This window comes from Panthera tigris, chromosome C1 (assembly GCF_018350195.1).
Source record: "Panthera tigris isolate Pti1 chromosome C1, P.tigris_Pti1_mat1.1, whole genome shotgun sequence".
NCBI classification, from domain to species: Eukaryota; Metazoa; Chordata; class Mammalia; order Carnivora; family Felidae; genus Panthera; species Panthera tigris.
In genome coordinates, this window is record NC_056667.1 from 120,749,530 (window position 1) to 120,771,951 (window position 22,422).

The 22,422-nt window shown below is 36.2% G+C and overlaps 1 protein-coding gene across 1 annotated transcript in view; it reads right to left on the reverse strand.

The window, feature by feature from the left end:
• DPP10 (dipeptidyl peptidase like 10) overlaps positions 1 to 22,422 on the reverse strand; it is a 646,469-nt gene that overhangs the window by 50,283 nt on the left and 573,764 nt on the right. The window contains exons 14-17 of the mRNA XM_042994282.1: positions 14,104 to 14,195; positions 13,670 to 13,717; positions 10,492 to 10,613; positions 9,135 to 9,182 (exon numbers count right to left, since the gene is read on the reverse strand). Coding sequence (XP_042850216.1) covers positions 9,135 to 9,182; positions 10,492 to 10,613; positions 13,670 to 13,717; positions 14,104 to 14,195 — 310 coding nt within the window. The remainder of the gene's footprint in view (positions 1 to 9,134; positions 9,183 to 10,491; positions 10,614 to 13,669; positions 13,718 to 14,103; positions 14,196 to 22,422) is intronic.

The window sequence follows — 22,422 nt, forward strand, 5'->3', positions numbered from 1 at the left end:
ATAGGATTATCAATTTTATTAATCTTTTCAAATAGCCAGCTCCTGGAAACCTTTTTCTGTCTCCTTCTAGTCTTTTTATTTTTTAATGTTTATTTATTTTGAGAGAGAGAGAGAGAGAGAGAGAGAGAGAGAGAGAGAGAGAGGGAGGGAGGGAGACAGGGAGGCAGGCAGGTAGAATGAGAGTGGAGCAGGGGCAGAGAAAAGATGGAGACACAGAATCTGAAACAGGCTCCAGGCTCTGAGCTATCAGCACAGAGCCTGATGCGGGGCTCAAACCCATGAACTGTGAGACCATGACCTGAGCCAAAGTCAGACACTTAACTGACTAAGCCACCCAGGTACCCCTGTCTCCTTCTAGTCTTAATGATAGTCTTCCTGGATTGAGCATTCTTTCTGCAGATTTTTTTCCTTTTAGCATTTTGAATATATCATGTCACTCCTTTCTGACCTGAAAAATCACCTGACAGCTTTATGGGGTTTCCTCTGTATATAAGTATTTTCTTTTCTCTTGCTGCTTTTAATATTCTATAACTATTTTTGCCTTTTCAATTACTGTGTATCTTGGTTGGACTTCTTTGGGTTGATTTTGTTGGGGGCTCTCTGTGCCTCCCGGATCCTTCCCTAGAGTTGGGAAGTTTTCAGCTATTATTTCTTCAGATATATTTTCTACACCCTTTTCTCTCTCTTCTTCTCTTATCCCAATAATGTGAATGCTATTACGCTTGATGTTAAGTCTATTCTCATTTTGCATAACTTTTTTTTCCCTCCACCTGCTTAGGCTGATTGCTTTCAGTTACTCTGTCTTCCAGGTCACTGATCCATTCTTCTCCTTCCTCTAGTCTACTATTTATGCCATCTAGTGTATTTTTAATATCACTTATTAAGTTCTTCATATCTGATTGTGTTCTTTGTTCTGTGTTTGCTCTTTGTTAAATGTCTCAGTGATGTCCTCCATTCTTTACTCAGGTCCAGTAGATCTCTTTATGATCACTAATTTAAATTCTCTATTAAGCGTATTATTTGGGTCTGTCTCACTGAGGTCTCCTGCTGTAATTTTTTTCCTGTTCTTCCATTTCAGACATACTCCCTCTTCCCATTTTGTCTAAATCTTTGCGTCTGTTTCTGTGTGTTAGGAAAGTCAGCTACGTCTCATACTCTTGAAAGTAGTGCCTTACAAAGACGAGGCCCTGTAGCGCCCTTCAGTGCAGTGTCCCCTGTTCCGTAGAACCGACACTTCGGGCATGATTCCTACATGTGCTGTGTGTGCCTTGCCACTTTTTCCACCAGTCCAGTCCTCTGCAATGCCTCTCTTTGTCTTTTGTAGGCAATGCTTGGTCCTTTTGTGTTAGCGGGGCAGTCTTGGGCTGCCTTGGGCTTGAGTTGTGTCAGACCAGGTGTTTACCACAGATACAGTCAAACCAGACTGCAGAATGCTTTACCTGTTTGTCCCCTGAGAAGCTTTTTCTTGGTGGGTGGGGCCTTCAGTCAGACCAGTGCTCTGTCTCCTGCTCACTACTGGGGTCACAGCTGGAGTAGTGTATGTGGTTATCTTCCCCGGTTCCTGGGACTGGAGTTACTTTGGAGATCTGTTGGCCCTTGTCAGGGCTCCTTGCACACTGCCAGACTTGTGGCACCTTTTGGTTGGGTTCTGGCCAAGAGCATGTTGGAGGGGTTGGCTCTGCCACGGGCAAGGATCCACAAAGTGCATGGGGGAGGGGTGGTGGTGTTAGTTAGGTTGTGTTTATCCTCTGGGGGAGGGGATCTGCATTTTCTAGGACCAAGGCCAGCCTGGCTGGAGGGGGCAGATCCAAAGTGCAGGGTACGGAGGTGTGCAGGATGTGCAGTGTTACCAAATAGCGAGTGTCTGGACCCTACTGGTTCCTGTAAGTGGTCATGTGTTTATGCTGGGAGGTGGGGGCAGGAAATGGTGCCCACCAGCTTCTTTGTTTCTGAAGTCTCTCAAGGATCCCTGGCACTCCAGCACACTCATGAGATTGATTAGTGAAGAAATCTCCCTTCTGTATGCTGCCTCTATGCTGTGTCTCTGTGGACTGTTTCTTGTGCTGTCTCTTTAAGGGTGGGGACTCAGTTTCCTCTTGCTCTCAGCGTTCTCCCAGAGCTGAGTCCACTCATTTTTTTTTTAATTTTTTTAAGTTTATTTACTGAGAGAGAGAGCGAGCACATGAGCAGAGGAGGGGCAGAGAGAGAATCCCAAGCAGGCTTCCCGCTGTCAGTGTGAAGGCTGAGGTGGGGCTTGAACTCAAGAACCATGAGATCATGACCTGAGCCTAAAACATGAGTCCAAAGTTTAACCTACTGAGCCACCCAGGTGATCCCTGAGTGCACTCAGTTTTCAAATTTTACGTTTTGAGTACTGTTGGTTGTAAAAACTCGTGAAGTTCAGCCCCTCTGGTTTTTGAAGCCAAATGTCATGAGGATTTGTTTTCCCCATGTGGGCTCCCCAATGTGACAGTCTGCTTCACTCCCCTCTGTGCCATGGCAGCATCCCTCCCTCCCGCAGACAGTGCCAGAGTCCCCTTAGTTGTGGACTGTGTTCTGCTAGTCTTCTTGGCATTTTCTGGGTTATTTACACTGATGTGAGTGTTACCTAGTTGTATCCCTGGGACAAGATGTGCTTGGGGTTGTCCTATTCTGCCACCTTCTCTGGAATTCTTCCATCATCATTTTAAAGACTGCTCTATTTTTTTTCCCCCTGGTGAGACATTTGCATTAATTCTTGGCTTTGCTACCATGTATGTAATGTGTGGATATAATATGTCCTTCTAATTTTGATGATGTAAGGTTGTTTTGTTTTTTAAATAACCTTTTCTATTGGGATACATCCTGCTTGAGGCTTGTTGAGCTATTTTATACTTTTCATCTTATTTGGATTTGACCATTATTTCATCATATGTTTTATTGCATGCCTCTCCTTTTGACTCCAGTTAAAAATATCATAGATACAGATCATGACCTACGTTAGCTTAGGCTCTGTTCATGTCTTCCATTCTTGTTCTTTTTGTGTTTGGAAGTTTCTCTTGATAATGTTTCAATTTTGCTGATTTTTTTGTAGTGTCTAATTTACTTTCAGTATTTTCCAGTGAAGTTTTTATTGCAGATATTTTAAGTTCATAAAGTTCCTTTGAAAATATCCTATTTATATTCACATTGTATTCAACCTTTGCTTGATTTTCAAAATCATATATGTAATAGCTGGTTTACTGTATTTGTCAGAAGGTTCCCTCCCTGTCATTTCTGAGTCTGTTTCTATTTACTAGCTTTTTTCCCAGTTATGCATCACATTTTCTAGCTTCCTCACAAAGCCAGTAGTGTTTTATTGGATTCTGACCATTATGATATTTACAGTGCTTTGGATTTTGTTCTTTTGGAAACTATTGGACTTTGTTCTGGCATATGTTTAAGCTATTTGCAGTTCAGCGTAATCATTTCAAGGCTCTGAAAAATATCTTTTTTAGTGTGGGTTTGGTTGACCTCTGCTATGCGGCTAGTGCTGCTCTACTACTAAGGCATGACTCTTGTGGGCTGTCTCCTAGGAGAACATTCTGGTATGTTGCCTGATTGGAACTTTTATCATATCCCCGCACTTTTTGAGCTCTGGCTTCTCCCAAGCTCACAAAGCATCTTCCTACGTCTGCCCAGCTAGGTGTTTTCTGCAGTGGACTTCAGATGATCCTCCACAGCCCTATTAAGATTTCTGTTTTGTTTTGTCCCCATTTGCCTCTTCCTATCCATTGTATTTGCCCATCTTCTCAACATTCCCAAAGCTTCAACCTTTATGAACTCCAATCTCTGTCTTTAGTATGACTCTGAGATACCACTGTACTCTTCTTGGATTGTTCTTCATTGCACTGAGATTCAGAAAAAGATTCCAGCCAGAAAGCCAGGGTGATTACATTAATCTCGCTAATTTCCCTTCTAGGGATCAGAGTCCTATCCTGACTATTGTCAGATGCTTGAAAAGTATTATTTATTTTATCCAGTTTTTCTCTTTTCCTTTCTTTTTTTTTTTTTTTTTTTTTTCCCCTAGCAAGAGGCTTTTTCTACTTTTAGTTCAGTGACTCCATGGCCAGAATACAAATTTATTTTTTTTTAATTGTCAGTGGTTTATCATTGATACTTTAAATTTTTTTTAATGTTTATTTTTGAGACAGAGGGAAACAGAGCATGAGTGGGGGAGGGGCAGAGAGAAAGAGGGAGACACAGAATCTGAAATAGGCTCCAGGCTCTGAGCTGTCAGTACAGAGCCTGATGCAGGGCTTGAACCCACGAACCATGAGATGGTGACCTGAGCCGAAGTTGGATGCTTAACAGACTGAGCCACCCAGGCGCCCCTATCGTTGATACTTTGTTAAATCTAAACTCCTTAGAATGAAACATAAGACACTTATGACCTGGCTCCAGCTTGCCCCTATCACCCATACATATATCTTTGCTTGTAACTTAAATGTTTCTTTCCAGCCACATGGAACAACTTTTATCTTGCAAGTTTGAATATTTTCATCTCTTCATCTTTGTACATTCACATTCTTTGCCTTTCTGCTGACTTGCTTCCTTGAAATTGTGTCCACTTCTATCAGAGGAAATTAGAACCATCTAACTTTGTTTCCTGCACTGTCCTTTGAATTCTGTGTGTGATTGCAGGCACATCAAACCACATCTCTTGTAAATAAGTGCCATCCTCTACAATACAAATTTGGGAAATTAGATGTTCTCAGAGGTTTCTTCTATCACTAAAATGTAAGAAATTCCAGATATTCAAATAGGATATTTTCAAGGCAGCTATACCAAATATTCAGTTATAAAAATTAAAATGTGTATGCTTAAACTCTATATACCTTAATCAAAGATTCAGCATCTATAATCTAAGAATAGTCATAAAAATGCACTTAATTGTGGATAAAACCATTTGTTTTGTATTTAGAGGAAGCCAGTGTCACCTGATATTTGCTAACTACAAGGAGGACAGTTTTTAAAGAATAAATCCTATTAAATTTTTACTTTTATACCTCTAGCAGATCATCTTGTTGGCTATTTTTTAAATAAATGACAAGTGGTTTATTAACATGGCTAATTGACGAATGAATAAATCAATAGATACAGCCAGAGGCACCAATGAGTGTTATATACTAATGATTTCTCTTTATTATCAAATATCAATGGAAAAAATAAACCTAATTACATATAAACTAAATACATGAGTACAGGGCAGTTGAGAAATTTTTTACTTCTAAATAAAAAGGCCATTCATTTAGGCATGGGGCAAAAAAAGTCAATTCTATTTTAAACAAAGAAATATTGTAAGAAAAAAATATATAGGAAATAGTAAAGCCATTTTGAAAATATTAAGAGTTGGTAGCATTTTTTTTTTCATAAATTCCAAAAACAATACATAGTTTTTTGGCAAAATAGTGTGAAGAGGAAGAAATGTTAAGATGTGATCTTAAAAGAGAAGAAATTGAAAACAGAAAATTGGGAAGAAGAAAGGGAAAGAAAAGAAAGTAGAAGAGAAGTAAAGAGAGATGAGAACATGAGATGAGATGGGAAGAAGGAGACAATCATATATGCTAAATTAAGGAGAAAGAAAAGATGAAAATGTAAAAAGAAAGAGAAAATGGTAATAATATGAGATAAAGGATTTTTGAAATAACTAAAGTTTTACATATTTATACCTCCTCTCAAGTCACTGAGCATATTGAGGGGTTTTTCATTCAAAAAGTAATATGTGTGTATATACATACATATGTACACACACACACACACACACATATATGTGTGTATGTATATGTATATATATATATATACACTCACACACATACATATGTATGTATATATATATGTATATACATGTATATGTATGCAATACATGTTCATTGTAGAGTGTTAGGGAATACTCAAGAAGAAAGAATAAAGGTCACCTGGAAGGCTGCTAAGCAAATCCAAGAATTTTAACACTTATATTATTTTCTTACAATTTTAGATGCATTTCAGTTTTGTTAGTGTGACATAAACATCTGGACTCCTTGATCACTTAAAAATATAGTTTAAACATTTTTGAAGAATTGTCTTTTATAAACATTTTTATTTTTAATCCTAATAGGAAACTGATGTTGACTTAGAATAATTTGATAACATTTTAATGAAAAACTATTTACAAATATATGGACAATGGACAGGAGTTCATAAGGGACAGTAACCCAGGGCTTAGTGGCTATGCTTGCAGGTCAAGGGCAGAGAGCAGTGATGGTTGTGTGAATCCAATGTGACCTTCAGCTAGGAGTTGTGGCAACCTGGGGTAACTCCACAGGGATAGATAGGGATGGAAGAATAGATAGTCCCAAAACCTCTTTTCTCCCTCTCTTCAGTCATCCAGGAGATTCACTTTAGCTGAAACTAACTGGCAGCCAAATGGAACAGAACCTAAGTCATCCGTATAGATAACTTCTGAGGCGGAAACCAAAGGGGAAAGAAACTGAGATCCAGTGGTTCTGGGAGGACAATCGGAAGATATTCAGGGCACCAATTAATATTTAATTAAAGTTTATTTACAAATCCCCCTCTTTTATTATTTGTTTTTTTCCCCCACTATCATCAATAATGCTCTATCAATAATGCTGTTAGATGTTCTCTACTTAGCATGATTTCCTCAGTATAAACCATTAAGAGAAAAAATACCAGGTAAATAGATACAGAACACTTAAGGCTTATGACTTATTTTTTCCAAGAGATTGCTATAATTTATATTTCCTCTGGCAAGTTATGAGAGTATATCCTTATTAGCAATGTAAGTTTTTGATGTTATTAATTTGTTTGGAAAATTATATGACAATGTTTCACTCTGCATTTCTTTGATAACTATTAGGTTTAAAGGTTTTCATGTTTGTTATTTTCATTTTTCTTTTCATATCCTATTTTACTTCATGTGGCCCCAAATGAATTATGATTAGTTCATTAGTGTAACAAAGATTAATCCAAAATCCATTAACTCCAAAATTTACTTGATATTGAATGTGTTTTATCTCAATACATGTCTTTTAAAAAGAAAATTAAGCACCTGACTACTCCACGTGCCCCTTTTTGGTTTTTTTGACCCTGAGATAATCATAATTGGCTTATTTCACTCATAACAAAAATGTTTCATTGTTTGCAGTAGATATTACTAGAAAACATTGCCTTGTAACAGTAGAATGAAGTTAATTAAAGTCAGATTGGAAATTTTTAGAAAATCATCATTTTGGCAGAATATGCAATATAATACATATTCAGCGCATCCTATGTTGCAAATGTATCTCATCTTCCTGAAAAATTCATTTGCTAATTTGCCTATAAGGAAATTGATCCTATGAGATGCTAATTTGTCTCAGATCTCACAAAAGGTATGTAATGAACTCATAATCTGTAAAATGCAAGCCTCTATTTTATCAAATATTCTGTTTTATTATCATTGACATTAGTGTTAATACTGAACAGATTAATTTGCTTACCATAACCTCTTTAAAATGTATACTGATAACTAGAAACTAAATGATATGTTCACCTATTCCCAACCACACAAAACTCCATCACAAACTAAGCAATTGAGTCTTTTTCTAGAACAGGGAGGAAATCTCCATATGTTGGTATTTGAAGAACATAAACGGTCTTCCTCTGTTCTCTAAAAATAATATTGTCTTTCAACATTAGTCTAATGCCTGCATCTCCATTATGTCAAGGCATCTAAGTAAGACTCCTTCTTAAATACAAGATGTGAAAGACAAAAGCACAATAAGTTGCCATCTTATGGTTGTGATTATGAAGTAAGAAAACTGAGGGGAATCCATTTTAGAAAGGCTGGGTCTCTGCTAGGCCACATTTTTGTATTTTGCCTCTGAACACGCCAAAGAAGCCATGTTCCCACTTTAAGGGGAAGCAAAAAAGCTAATCATTCTCTGGGTTTTGTCCTAGGTCCTTACCACGTGATAACTAACATCTAAGAACTGGATCCCAAACATGTTCCAGGACATTAGCTTCAAATAGACCTCCGCCGACACTGGCATCAATACCTCCTACCTTTGATGATTCATGAAAGAACAACTATTATTCACCTGTCACTCACCTTTGATTGGACCCTACCCTGGATTTCTAAAGGAACATGGACCCTAGATCCTTTTCCAGTATGAACCCCTAACACCAAGCAATAGTGACTCATAAGTCTCCTACATCAATTACAAACCCTATTCTGGAGTCAGACGTCTCAGATGATTCCTGGCTCTGCTACCTATTAGTATGAATTAGGCAAGTTATTTAACCTCCTTGTGACTAAGTTTCCTCATCCTTAGAAGAGGATAATAAAAAAATTATCTCAGAGGGTGTTCTGAGAAATAAGTTGATAAATATAGGATTTATTAGATCATAGTGGCCTAATGTAAATCATTAGACCAGAAGAGTATTTATCAAATAAAATTAAAGAAGGGAAGGTTACATGGAAGAAAGGAAGGCAGGAAGTATCTGGCTATTCATTTTGAAAATTACTTCAATCAAGCTTCAATCAAGCACGCATTTACATAAGTACTTTACTAATTTCTTAAACACGTTGACCATATAGGACAAGCAAGGTCCAGCCAACCTCTGTCCTATTGTTTGATAAAGTAAATTCTCACTTAATAGATGATGCAGAGTTAAATACATAAAAGAATAAATGAATGTATAAAACTAGAAAGCCCTGGATATCTGGAAATGGATATAAAAAGTAACATTTTTCATATTTTTCCCAAAAGTACACAAAAAGGAGGAATAATCTATATGAAGCCCAGGAAAAACATGAACCAGAGCACTAAGGGGCTAGTAGGCTGAAATGTACCTAAATGGGCCTCTTCAATCAGGCCTCACCAATTTGGATACAGTAGACACCCTATTTCAGGCATGCAAGATTCAATTCCAGCTGTAACATGGCTCAAACCACTTGCTTTACTGTTTCTCTTACATAAACAAGGTCAAGTTGATGGTACTTACTCATCTTTCCCCATACTGGAAACACCTTTGAAAAAGGTTCTCTAAGAATATGACACTCAGAATATATAATACCTCGTACCAGTGCCCACCATGACTCTTCCACATTGTCCGGTTTGTGTACTTACTCGCTGGGTTTTCCGTGCTATGGAGACTGACCATTGGGATGCCTGGGCCTGGATTTTACAAACATACATATTAAAAATATGTATAAATTAAAAATTTGTATAAATATTTTAAAGATATGAGTAACAATTCATGACAGTGTTATTTTTTCCAAATGGAAGTATTTCATATTAAAAACATAATGAAACAGAAACCAGATAACTACATTTAATCACTACCTATGGCTATTTTATTAAAGAAAAGAATATATGGGGAAAGAAACCATTTGCACAGATTATTTTTAAGCTTTTTCCCTTCTCCAAAATGCCCTTGTACTTCTACATTTCTACGGTTCCCAATCTTAAGCTCCTTACTCTTTCACTACTCTTTTATAGAACAGTTAGTGATACTCAGAATGCTGATTCATGACCCCTCATTTGTTCATCCAAAATTAAATTGTTTCCACTCAGCCAAGAAAGAAAGAATGCACACTCTGGAATGGAAATATCTCATCCATAAGATGAATAAAAATTTGGTTCTAATTATATACTAATTGAAAAAAATACCTTAACTGGAATCACCAAATATTTCAGATATACTAGTTAATTCAGTGTAACTGTAAGATGTTATCTTGAAGCTTTATTCCTCTGCAGAACTGTAACTAGAGGTCTAATGGTTTTCCCTGATGTCATCAAACAAGTACTTTTTTGATTACTTTGTTTTCAGATACCAAGAGGAAAAAAAAAAAACTAAAAAGAGCATGTGTTGATTTATTCCTCAGGGTGTCTTAAAAACAGGACAGCTTCAGGTACCAGCTAAAGCAAGAACACTCAGTCCATCACATTATAAGGGACAGATGTCTCCCATCTGATCTTTGAGAATTACAGTATCTTTTTAAGGGGCAATGATTCCTATCAGTATAACATAGATATACCATACTCCTATATAAGACTATAGAATATTTTTACCTGATAGATCTAATTAGGGTGAATGTAATCTCTCTGAACTTCAGGATGCTAGACCCAGGCAGTTAAATTTCTGTAGAACCTAAACCTCTTAACAGCCAAGCCAATATTTCAATAAGAGGACTGTTTTTTTTTTTTCCCCCTAAAGACTAGGTAAATTAGTTTATTGCTGTAGCAGGACTTTGCTGATGTAAATATGCTTGTTCACTTTTTTAAACAGTTCACGTTCAAACAGCCCTTAGTGGTCACGAGTAAATGTTGACTCCCAATTATGTTTTCTACATGAAGATGCAATTTTTATCTCAGTAAATTCATAATTTATTACAAACAAATTTAGAGTATCAAATCATATAGCTAGAGAGCAATAGTTACTTGTGATGGTAATAGATACTCATCAAATAAAATAATTTATTACCTTTACAGAATAATAGGAAATGTTGATTCATAGGACTAAAACTGGCACCAAAATATGTACATTGTTCTTTCATGAAATTACATGAAATGCATTGACGATTCAGTAATCCTTCAGTAGAAGCACTGGGGAAAGAAAAAGAAAATTAGAAATGGTACCATTCCAGGTACATGAATATGTGGCATATATTTAAACATTAACATAAACTCAGGAGCTACAGCACTGCTTATATTGAGGCTCCTTGTCAATTAGGACTTACCATATAAACACAAAGTCAATTTCCATTACTAATGTTAAGAGACACAGTTTTCTTCTCTGTGATAAAATTAAAATCATGTATGCTTATATGTATATTAAAGTATATATGCATGCTTCTAAAATAAAGGAACTGATTTCCACAGGACTCAATATAACTTATTCTTATCTGCCTTTTCTCCATAGATATTTCTTTGTAAAGTTTTAAAAGGAAGTGCCCACAGAGACTAGAATAAAGTCACCATCAATAAATATTAGTTGAAAGAACTAATGAAAGTTTTCACAAGTCACACAAAGAATCAATCTCATGATTTCCTGAATTCAGAATTCTAAACATTAGAATTTGGTTATCTGTCAAATTTTACCACTAAATAGATACATGGGAAATACTGGCACTTAACACTTGCCCTGAAATTTTTGGTAAAGGAAAATTATGTTTTGTGCGATAATATAATCTTCATGATCATGCATACTTTGAGACATCAGGGAGGTAGGTAAAGAGACAAGTCATCATCTCTTTATTTTACAAACAATGATGCTTAAAGTCAGAGGGATGGAGATATTTACCCAAGGTTAAATTTCCTGTGTAGAATATTTTATAAAGAGAGATGTATCATAGATTATTCTGACAGTTGGAAATGCTGGTGAAGCTTCATCTTATACTTGGAGAAAATACTGAAACATGATTCTGGATATACATTTGTAAATGAATGATAGTCATTTTGATGTGCAGTATGCTGTAGACACGGGGATGGGTACAGGAATATTGGCGTGGGCACCAGAAGCAATTGAGAATAGATGTTAAGTATTGTTCATGAACTCAAAATTTCACATTTGAAACATTCTGAGCTCATTAGAATCCAAATTTTCCTTTACTGGCCTAACCGATCAATACACACACGAAGCACTTAATACATTAGGCCATTTCACCCTTACGATAACTTGCAAAGGTAATCATACCTTATTTTTTCTCTTTGAAATTGCTCTATGTGTGTATATACATTCAAATACACCTACACCATAGCACTTTCCATTTTAATCATTTTTAAGTATAAAATTCAGTGTCTTTAATTATAGTCACAATGTTGTGCAGCACTCTCCACAGAGAAGAATGCGTGCCTAGTGAAATGACATAACTAGGATTTAAACCCTTTCCCTCTCTCCTTCATATAACTTTTCAGATTCAAGTTCCTCAGAGATTTATGTTAGTATTTATCATTACTTAGATCATAGTCTAAATTATGATAATCTATTGAAATAAATGCACATTTTGAGACAACGTTCATTCTAACACTGACTATGGCAGCATCTGTGATTCTTCACAGGTCTATCTCATCCCATAAATTTGGTCAACCAATGATTATTTTTATGACCTGGGTAAGACAGTGATTGAGTTTTCTGAGTTAAACAGTAACATTATCTTACAGTCAAGCCAACTGGCATTTGCTGAGCAACTTAAGGGGAAATTTATTGGTACTATATTTCCTTTATAACATGGCCTGCTCCACTAGTACAGTTCATAGATAGACTGCTGCCTCAGTCACTAGAGAACAAAGACAAGCACACAAATCTAAGAAGTCATTTTGATTCAGATCACATTTTAGGCTAATCATATTGGGAAGAGAGATTGAGATAGTTCCATTGGCTGAAATGGGCCTAGTCTAATCTTTTGACACTGATTTTTCTTTAAGAGTTTCATAAAATGACAGAAATAACACTTAGATATACTAGTTCCACAACCTTAAATTGTTCACAACTGCCAGTATCAACCGGAGTATACGCTTCAAGATAAGCTTCAGGTCACCAAAAAGCACAAAGTGACCACTACGTTCATCAAGATCTCTAAACCAACCACTAGCATCAGTCTCTTTAAATAAACAGCTTTCCTTCCCTTGGAAGTCATTAGAATTGAGACTATGGGTTTCAGACTCAAGAGAAACACAAAACAAAAACCCCATAAAACAAAGAATCCAAAAATCACCTATTGAGAGAGGTGATAAAAATAGACGCTTCAGATGAAAGCAATTTATGCATAAATAAGAGTGTGCAGTGTATTGGAGTTTAGGGTGCTTTAAACATGCATTTTTACTCTCAAAGGAAAGTCTAGGCTACTGGGTAAGAATCAGTGGTGACACTTCTTCAAACATGATGAATTTCCACTGAGAATATGCCATGGCAGTTTTGACACTTTAAAAATGAATCTGTGAAATGGAAATTTGAAAGTGTATATAAAGTCTAGAATTAATAAGTTGCTTGCCAGACAAAAATAAAAGTCATTCTTATGAGATCCTGGTGAAAACTTTCTGAGTGAGGAGACGTTTTAATACTAAATAGGTATGACCTTAAACATCTTTTATGAATATAACTTTCCATCTGGGAAAATTGGGCAGATGAGAACATTCCCCATCTAATGCTTTATTTTACTAAGCAGTGAGTGCTACTGTCTCAAATAATAATCTTACCAGGTTTTGCACATCGTGGGGGCAGGGGAGAAAAACTTCCCCTTGATCTACTCTTCTAAGTGTTCACAATGGTTTTACTTTGGGAATAAATTACCGGTGTACAATATAAATGCACTGAAAATTCAAAATGAGGCTTAGCGGAAGAAAAGTCCACTCAGGAAAATACGTAAACTCCCGTGAGATGGGTAGTTGAGAAATGCAAGCCTTAAAAAAAAAAAAAAAAAGACACTTTGAGACTGTAAAAGCAGGTGAGGAAAAAAATTACAAAAGGAGCAGCTGGATGGTCTTCACTTCAGGTCCCAACGTTCAGGCTTGCAAAGGTCCAGACGTGAGAGACTGGACCAAGAGCATGAGGTTCCGTCATGTCAAAAATGAAACTGCAGAGTTTTCCATCCTATCCTTAAGGTGTGTAGATGGCCACTGAGAAATCAACCTGCACAGCCAAGTCTTTGCACCTTGCTTACCTGTACAGCTGCCTCCCTCTGGGCGAAGACTCAGTGCTCAGAAAGTAACTGCCCAGGAAAGAGAAAACACACACATCAGGCACAGATCAACTTTTGCCATGCTGAGTTTTCACTTGAATCTTCGGGCTCCGGCCTGTTCTCTCATTCAACCACCGAACTTTGATCCGTTTGGGAAACACATCTTTTTGTTCTTAAAATATCATATCACACTTCTCTGTGATCTCTCTCAGTCTAAGTGTGTACGTATCTGTGTAAATGTGTGTGTACAAGTGTCTCTCTGGGTGAAGGGTAGGGAGAGTCTTTAAAGAGAATGTTGCTGTTTCCATGGCCGAGGTGTCTGGACTAGGACCACGGTAAGCAAAACATCAATCTGGCTGAAAGATTGCATTTGACAACTGTGACTACCAACCTGACTAGAGAACCAAAATGCTCACATTTTTTGAGTAGTTTCATCGTATGCCAAGATCTTTATCACTTCCCAGTTTCCTGATGTCAGATGCCGCACGGTAATTTGCTCACTTTTACTCTGCAAAGAAATAGAAAATATTGATTTTCTTTTTTTTATTTAAACAGCATCTCTCTGGTCAACACAAAAATACCAACTACCTGTATCACTTTTAATTCTGCCATTTGCAGCTAACACTCAGTTTCTTGTTTTCATTCTCGAGAATGCACACACATTCATGTAAACATTGATCCGGGTAGAAGAGTGCCTTTTCTCCATTACTGTGGGAAAAGCATTAGAAGACACCTCTAGGTGATGATCGCCTGTGCAACACTTTGACACAGGATGTCATCTTGGCATTTAGTAAAGACACAGGACTTTGGTAACGCTCATCTAAATGGCCGACAACTACAGTTTGGACAGCTTTAGGTGAAACATTTCACAACAAATTTTATTGTAAATAAATGCTATTGTATACTTTTAACCTTTACACCATTGCATCATGTTATGGTTTGCTATTTTCACACAAGAATTTATTTCTGAGATTAATTTATGTTGATGTTTGCAGCCATAGTTGGTTTCCACCACTATGTCGTATTTTATGTGAATATAGCATAATTTATGTTTTATTGACATTTGAGCATTTCCAAATTTTAGTTCTTAAAAACAAGTCGCCTATGAATAGTTTTATCAAGGTCTCGTGATGCACATGGCAGGATTTTCTTGAGACAAGCGCCAAGAAGTGGGATTGGTCATTAGTAAACATGTCTTCTACTTAACTAGATAGTGACAAAGTATTTTCCAAAGTCGCCCCTACTTACAGCCTACTAGCAATGTGAGTTCCCATTGCTTCTCATCCTTGCCGCTTCCTTACTGGCAGTTAATTTCATTAGATTATTTAATTTTTGGTCAATCTAATGAGTATGAAATGGTACCACATTTGTTTTCTTTTTATTGAGAAAATGTTCAAGCCTACAGAAAGGTTGAGTGAATACTACATAAACACCCATGAGATCATTACCTGGATTCACCATCTTATATCAACACGTTGAATATTTGCCCTCCCTCTTTCGTTGTTTGCTGAATCATTTAAAAGTAAGTTGCAAACATCAGGATATTTTTGCCTAAATACTTCAGTATACATCTCTCAAGATTAAGACGATTTCCACATGTAAGCAAATAACACATATGAATATTTATGTTAATATCATCTAAACATACAGTCTATACCCTAATTTCCACAACAGCCCCAAGTAACCATATATATGTGTGTGTGTGTGTGTGTGTGTGTGTGTATTACGTTTAGACATATAAATATGTACATTTATATATTTAGATAAAATAGATGTCTTAATATTTACATATATTGGGTTATCATCTCTTTAATCTCTCTTAAAGAAAAACATTTATCTTTTTTGATTTCTATAATATTAACCATTTTTTAGACTCTTGGTCCAATGGTCTTATAGAATGTCCAGCATTTTGGATTTGTCTGATTGTTTTCTTATGCTTTAATTTAGGCTAAATATTTTAGGCAAGAATATTACACAGGTGATATTGGATACCTCTTCTGCTTCATATTAGGAAGAATACCATTACACATCTTCCCACTCATGACAATGCTGTTTACATGGTAACTGTGACATATGCATTGAAAAATACATTTTGCCTTTTAATTAAAAGTGGGATGAGACTTGCACATTATGTGAGCATCTTCTTCTCCATTAACTTTCACATCATAGGTTTAGCATCCATTCATGACCTTTCCCTGAATAAACTATCATTTCAAAGTGATTTTCTAATTCTAATATCACTTTTGTATTTATCAGGTAGCATTCTTCTGTGAAGAAAACTATTTCCCCTTGCCTGTGTTCACTCTCATCCTTGCTCTCCCTCCTCTTCATATCACTACATACTTAACCATGTTTAATGTAATATATTACATTCCATGATTGTTGTTATTCTTTATGATGTTAAAATTGTCACAATTTGGTTATTGGGCACTCCTTCAAACCAACACCTCTATTCTTTAGAAATGATTACATTGGTCTTTGAGCACTTTGTTTTCTGCACAATCATATGTTCTGAGATCCTTTTACTTCCCCTACCTCCTAACTGTAATCAGTCATTTCTCCAATGAGTTTTTCTACTGGATTACAGTATTTAGATATAAAGATCTGGGGTTATGTGTGCTAATTGCTACTCTAATGTTATTAGTTGTGGGCCTTTTCAGAAGAGATAGATGGCTAGCTAGAGAGATATCCCTATGTTCTCTCTCTGTGTGCATGTGTGTATATGTGTTCTTAGTATCATCTTTAAGTAAAATCCATATCCATTTGATTTACATTCAGGTGCATTTGCTTCTCTTAGTATTTCAACAAAGCTTTGGTGTCCTCATGTTTTCTATTTAATATTCGTTTTATTTTATTTTTATTTTTTTAATGTTTATTTATTTCTGAGACAGAGAGAGACAGAAAATGAGTGGGGGAGGGGCAGAGAGAGAGAGAGGGAGACACAGAATCAGAAGCAGGCTCCAGGCTCTGAGCTGTCAGCACAGAGCCTGATGTGGGGCTCGAACTCGCAGACCACGAGATCGTGACCTGAGCCGAAGTCGGAGGCTTAACCAACTGAGCCACCAACCAGGTGCCCCTCTTTTTATTTTCTTAAGGTTTATTTTTGAGAGAGAAAGCAAGAGTGTGAGCAGAGGAAGGGCAGAGAGAGAAGGAGAGAGAGGATCCAAAGCAGACTCTGCATTGAGAGAAGAGACCCTGCTGTGGGATTCAAACTCACAAACCATGAGATCATGACCTAAGCCGAAGTCAGATGCTTAACTGACTGGGTCATCCAGGTGCCCCAATATTATTTTAAAAATACGTAGATAGTTCAAACATATAGTGTATGTGTGTGTGTGTGTGTGTGTGTGTGTGTGTGTGTATATCTACCTATCTATATAGATATATATATATATATATATATATATATATATCTATATAGATATATATATCTTCAAACTAAGATTACAAGAGAGAGACAGAGACAGACAGACAGAGGGAGCATCCCTGCAAGAAGTCTTGGTTTCATGCCATTCTCATCACATACAAAAAAGTTATTAGGTCTTTGTTTATCCTTTTCTGGGGGGAAATGTTTTATAAGTGAAACATTAATATTTCATAACTATAAATGTAAACCCAGATACACATACACATATAAGCTAGAGATAAATCAGAGAACACAGGGCATGTTTTCTTGTTACAGATCTTCTTCCATCCTTTTTATTCCTACATAGTTCTCCAAAGTGTGGATATACTATAATGAGCCTCCTAAGACGCACATCTCAAATGATGCCACAGTGGTTAACTCTGTACATATGCTTGTGATTTAATGTGTAGGGAAATATTGTCAGGATATGCTCCTCTATAAGGGAAGTATCGTCTTGCACATCTACCAGCAATGTATAAGGTACTTATTTTCTCATGGGCATGTTGCAGAGTATGTTGTTCAGTGTTTGAATTTTTGCCAATCCAATAGGGGAGAAATGGTGGTGTAGTAGACACTAGGACATGCCAATGGGAACCCTCTCTGGAAGGAAGGACCTTGGCAGCACCTAGAAGTGCTGTTGGAAGAAAGTGCTCAGCTGTCAGTCTTCTTCTCTGAGGGTTGCCGGGACTGAAGACAATGTCTCATCCAAGATTAGACCTCTGTTCAAGGGCAGTCCACATCCAATGGGACTGATCAGTACTGAAGGATACAAGCCCAACCCTATTGCTCTCACTTGGGACTTCTCTGAGAGGCACCTCAGTCTAGAACTCTTTGTGGAATCAGTGGAGGCCTTCATTCAGATGGCCCTGGAGCCCACATTTTTCTGGCCAATTTTGCTTCCTTGTGTAACTTTCCAAAGTTATTGATGTCCTGTGTGAAAATGGTCCTGCAGGCTAATCTTCTCTTCACTTGGCTTCCTGTGAAACCCAACTTGTCACAGGTATACTGGTGTAATTTCATTTTGCATTTCTCTTAGGAAAATAGTTAAGCTTCATATATATGCATATATGTATAACATATATAATGTGTCATTTGCACAATTATAAATGAGAGTCAATCATTACCTGAATCTCTGCTAATGTTTGTTTTTATTATCAGATTTCTTTTGTGTTTTGGTCTTCATTTTTCAACAGTTCTCTTTGTCTTTATATTCATTATGTGAGCTATAAGCTGCAGGTATGTTCTGGATTGTTGTTTTATCTTGACATTGGTTATGGTACTATTTTTCCAATATATGTATCTTTTATATAATTTGTTGTCAAGTTAGCTAACATACAGTGTATACAGCATAGTCTCTCTTGGCTTCAGGAATAGATTCCTGTGATTCGTAACTCATATACAACACCTGGTGCTCATCCCAGCAAGTGCCCTCCTCAATGCCCATCACCCATTTTCCCTCCCCGCCTGTCCCCTCGACCCTCAACCCCCATCAACCCTCAGTCTGTTCTCTGTATTTAAGAGTCTCTTGTGGTTTGCCTCCCTCCCTCTCTGTAACTTTTTTTTCCCCTTCTCTTCCCCCTTCCCCCATGGTCTTCTGTTAAGTTTCTCAAATTCCACATGAGTGAAAACATATGATATCTTTCTCTGACTGATTTATTTAACTTAACATAATACCCTCCAGTTCCATCCACGTTGTTGCAAATGGCAGGATTTCATTCTTTTTCATCACCGAGTAGTATTCTATTGTATATATAAACCACATCTTCTTTATCCATTCATCAGTTGATGGACATTTGGGCTCTTTCCATAATTTAGCTATTGTTGAAAGTGTTGCTATAAACATTGGGATACATGTGCCCCTATGAATCAGCACTCCTGTTTCCTTTGGATAAATTCCTAGTAGTGCTATTGCTGGGTCACAGGGTAATAATTTTTTTAATTTTTTGAGGAACCTCCACACTGTTTTCCAGAGTGGTTGCACCAGTTTGCATTCCTACCAACAGTGCAGGAGTGTTCCCCTTTCTTCACATCCTCACCAACATCTATTGTTTCCTGAGTTGTTAATTTCAGCCACTCTGACTGCTGTGTTGTGGTATTTCAGTGTGGTTTTGATACTTATTTCTCTGATGATGAGCAATGTTGAGCATCGTTTCATGTGTCTGTTAGCCATCTGGATGTCTTTGGAAAAGTGTCTCTTCATGTCTTCTGCCCATTTCTTCACTGGGTTATTTGTTTTTTTTGGGTGTTGAGTTTGGTAAGTTCTTTATAGATTTTGGATACAAATCCTTAACTGATATGTAATTTGCAAATATTTTCTCCTATTCTGTTGCTTGCCTTTTAGTTTTGTTGATTGTTTCCTTTGCTGTGCAGAAGTTTTGTATCTTGATGAGGTCCCAATAGTTCATTTTTGCTTTTATTTCCCTTGCCTTTGGAGACATGTCAAGTAAGAAATTGCTGTGGCCGAGGTCAAAGAGGCTGTTGCCTGTTTTCTCCTCTAGGATTTTGATGGTTTCCTGGCTCATATTTAGGTCTTTGAATTCAGCCAAGTAGCAGGATATAGAATCAACGTGCAGAAATTTGTTGCATTTCTGTACACTAATAATGCAGTGACAGAAGATCCTCTTTACAATTGTACCAAGAACTATAAAATACCTAGGAATAAACCTAACCAAAGAGGTAAAAGATCTGTATGCTGAAAACTGTAGAAAGCTTATGAAGGAAATTAAAGAAGATACAAAGAAATGGAAAAAACATTCCATCCTCATGTGTTGGAAGAACAAATATTGTTAAAATGTCATATTACCCAAAGCAATCTACACATACAATGCAATCCCTATCAATATAGCACCAGCATTCTTCTCAGAGCTAGAATTTGTAATGGAACCACAAAAGACCCAGAATAACCAAAGTAGTGTTGAAAAAGAAAACCAAAGCTGGAGGCATCCCAATCCCAGATTTTAGCCTATACTACAAAGCTGCAGTCATCAAGCCGGTGTAGTATTGGGACAAAAACAGACATACAAACTAATGGAATAGAATAGAGAACCCAGAATTGGACTCACAAATGTATGCACAACTAATCTTTGACAAAGCAAGAAAGGGTATCCAGAGGAAAAAAGACAGTCTCTTTAGCAAATGGTGCTGGGAGGACTAGACAGCAACATGCAAAAGAATGAAGCTAGACCACTTTCTTACACCATACACAAAAATAAATTCAAAATGGATGAAAGACCAAAAATATTCTTCTAATCTTTATGTAATAAAATTTACCATCGTATTTTTATATTGTCTCTGGCTATTGGTGCATAGTATAAAGGCTTTCTTCAAACTAAGATTACAAATAATTTATTGATGTTTTCTCCTGGTACATGTAAGGTTTTATTTCTCAAAGTTAGATTTCTGATCATTTTGGAATTATGGTGGTAGTAAGTAACTACTTTTCTTTTTCCTTATGATATTCAATTTTTCCAAAACTATTTTATAAAAAAATTCATTTTCCAGTACTTTGAAGTTCCATCTCTATTTTATATATATATATATATATATATATATATATATATATATATATATGTATATATATATATATGTATATATATATATACACACACACGTCTTATATTTGTTATATATATATATATATATATATATATAAAACACAAATATATATATATATATCTTTTTCTATACTGTATATTCTGTTCCTTTAATCTCTGTTAATTCATGTCCTAAAACCACACATTTCTAGTTATAGATTTTTTAACATCCATATTATTTAGAATTCAGCCCTTCTTACTTTTTTTTTGGTATTTCCTCAGATATTACTGCATACTTATTTTTCTAAATGAACCTAAAAATAAGCATATCTCATTCAAACATATAAAACTTGTTAGAATTTCTTATTGGGATAATATAAAATTTATAATTAATACTCACCTCTTTACGATCTTCATTTTATCACAGAGCAGGGATATTTTCCCATTTGTTCAAGTCTACTTTATGTCTTTCAGGAATGTTTTAACATTGTCCTCATACAGGTTTTGTACATTTTGCACATTTATATATTTTATATATATCTCAAATACATTTCATTTTCTTATGTCACTAAGTATTTTATATTTTGTTGCTATTGTGAATGGCTTCCTATTCCATACACTCTAAATGGTTATTGTTAGCATATAGGAACAACTGTTCATTTCCATATGCTAAATATCTATCCTATCTCACTGAATACTTTTCTAAATCTTATGGCTAGTTGTTTACTTTCATCTGATTTACACAAATACGTCCAAAACAAAAATGTGGAGATACTGTGCATCCTTCCTTCTTTCTGAGCTTAATGGGAATGCCACTTTGTTGGATTATGGACTGAGGCATATAGGTTTTATCACATTAAGAAATTATCCTCCAATTCCTAGATTTTTAATTTTTTTTAATATTTATTTTGGAGAGAGAGAGAGAGAGAGAGGGAGAAAGAGAATCCCAAGCAGGCTCCACACTGTCAGCGGGGAGCCCAATGCAGGGCTTGAACTCATGAACCGTGACATCATGACCTGAGCCAAAGTTGGACACTTAACTGACAGAGCCACCCAGGTGTCCTTTTAATTTTTTTTTTTAAACCAGGAATTGGTATGAAATTTTGCAAAAGGCTTTTATAGCAACTGTAAAGAAAGCCTATGCTGTACAACAGTTCAAACTGTGTTGGCATTACCCTTGAATGTCTGGTTCTCTTATAAAATCACATGGGCCCTGGTGCTCCTTTGTGGTGCAGTTCTTCAATGACATTACATTTCTTCTCTGTCATGAGTCAATGTGAGCTGTCTGTGTCTCCTGGGGCAGTTTTGGCTAAATGTATTTCCTCATGAAATTGTTCATTTCATCTACATTTTCAAATTAGTTGACATAGAGTTCTACAAAATAATCTCTCAAAATCTACTGAAATGTCCTCTGTTATTTCCCACCGGCCATTTCCAATTATATGTGTTTTCTTTCTCCTTTGATTTGTTTTCTTTCTCCTTGATTGGGCCAGCTTATGTTTTGTGTGTGTGCGTGTGTATGTGTCTATGTGTGTGTGTTTTCAAGGAGAAAACATTACTTTTTTAAAATTTATTCTACATCTTTCTATATAATGTATAATGTACCTCATTTCTGCTTCAAATTTATTTTCATCTTTCTGACTTATGTTGGATTTTGCTGATAATTTGCTACCTGAAATTAAACTCATTTAATTTCATACTTCCATTTTAGTTTTTATAGGTTTTTAGAGCTGATTTTTTTTCTGACATCTGATTCTGAAAGGTGTTTTCATTCTTATTATTATTACTGTTTTATA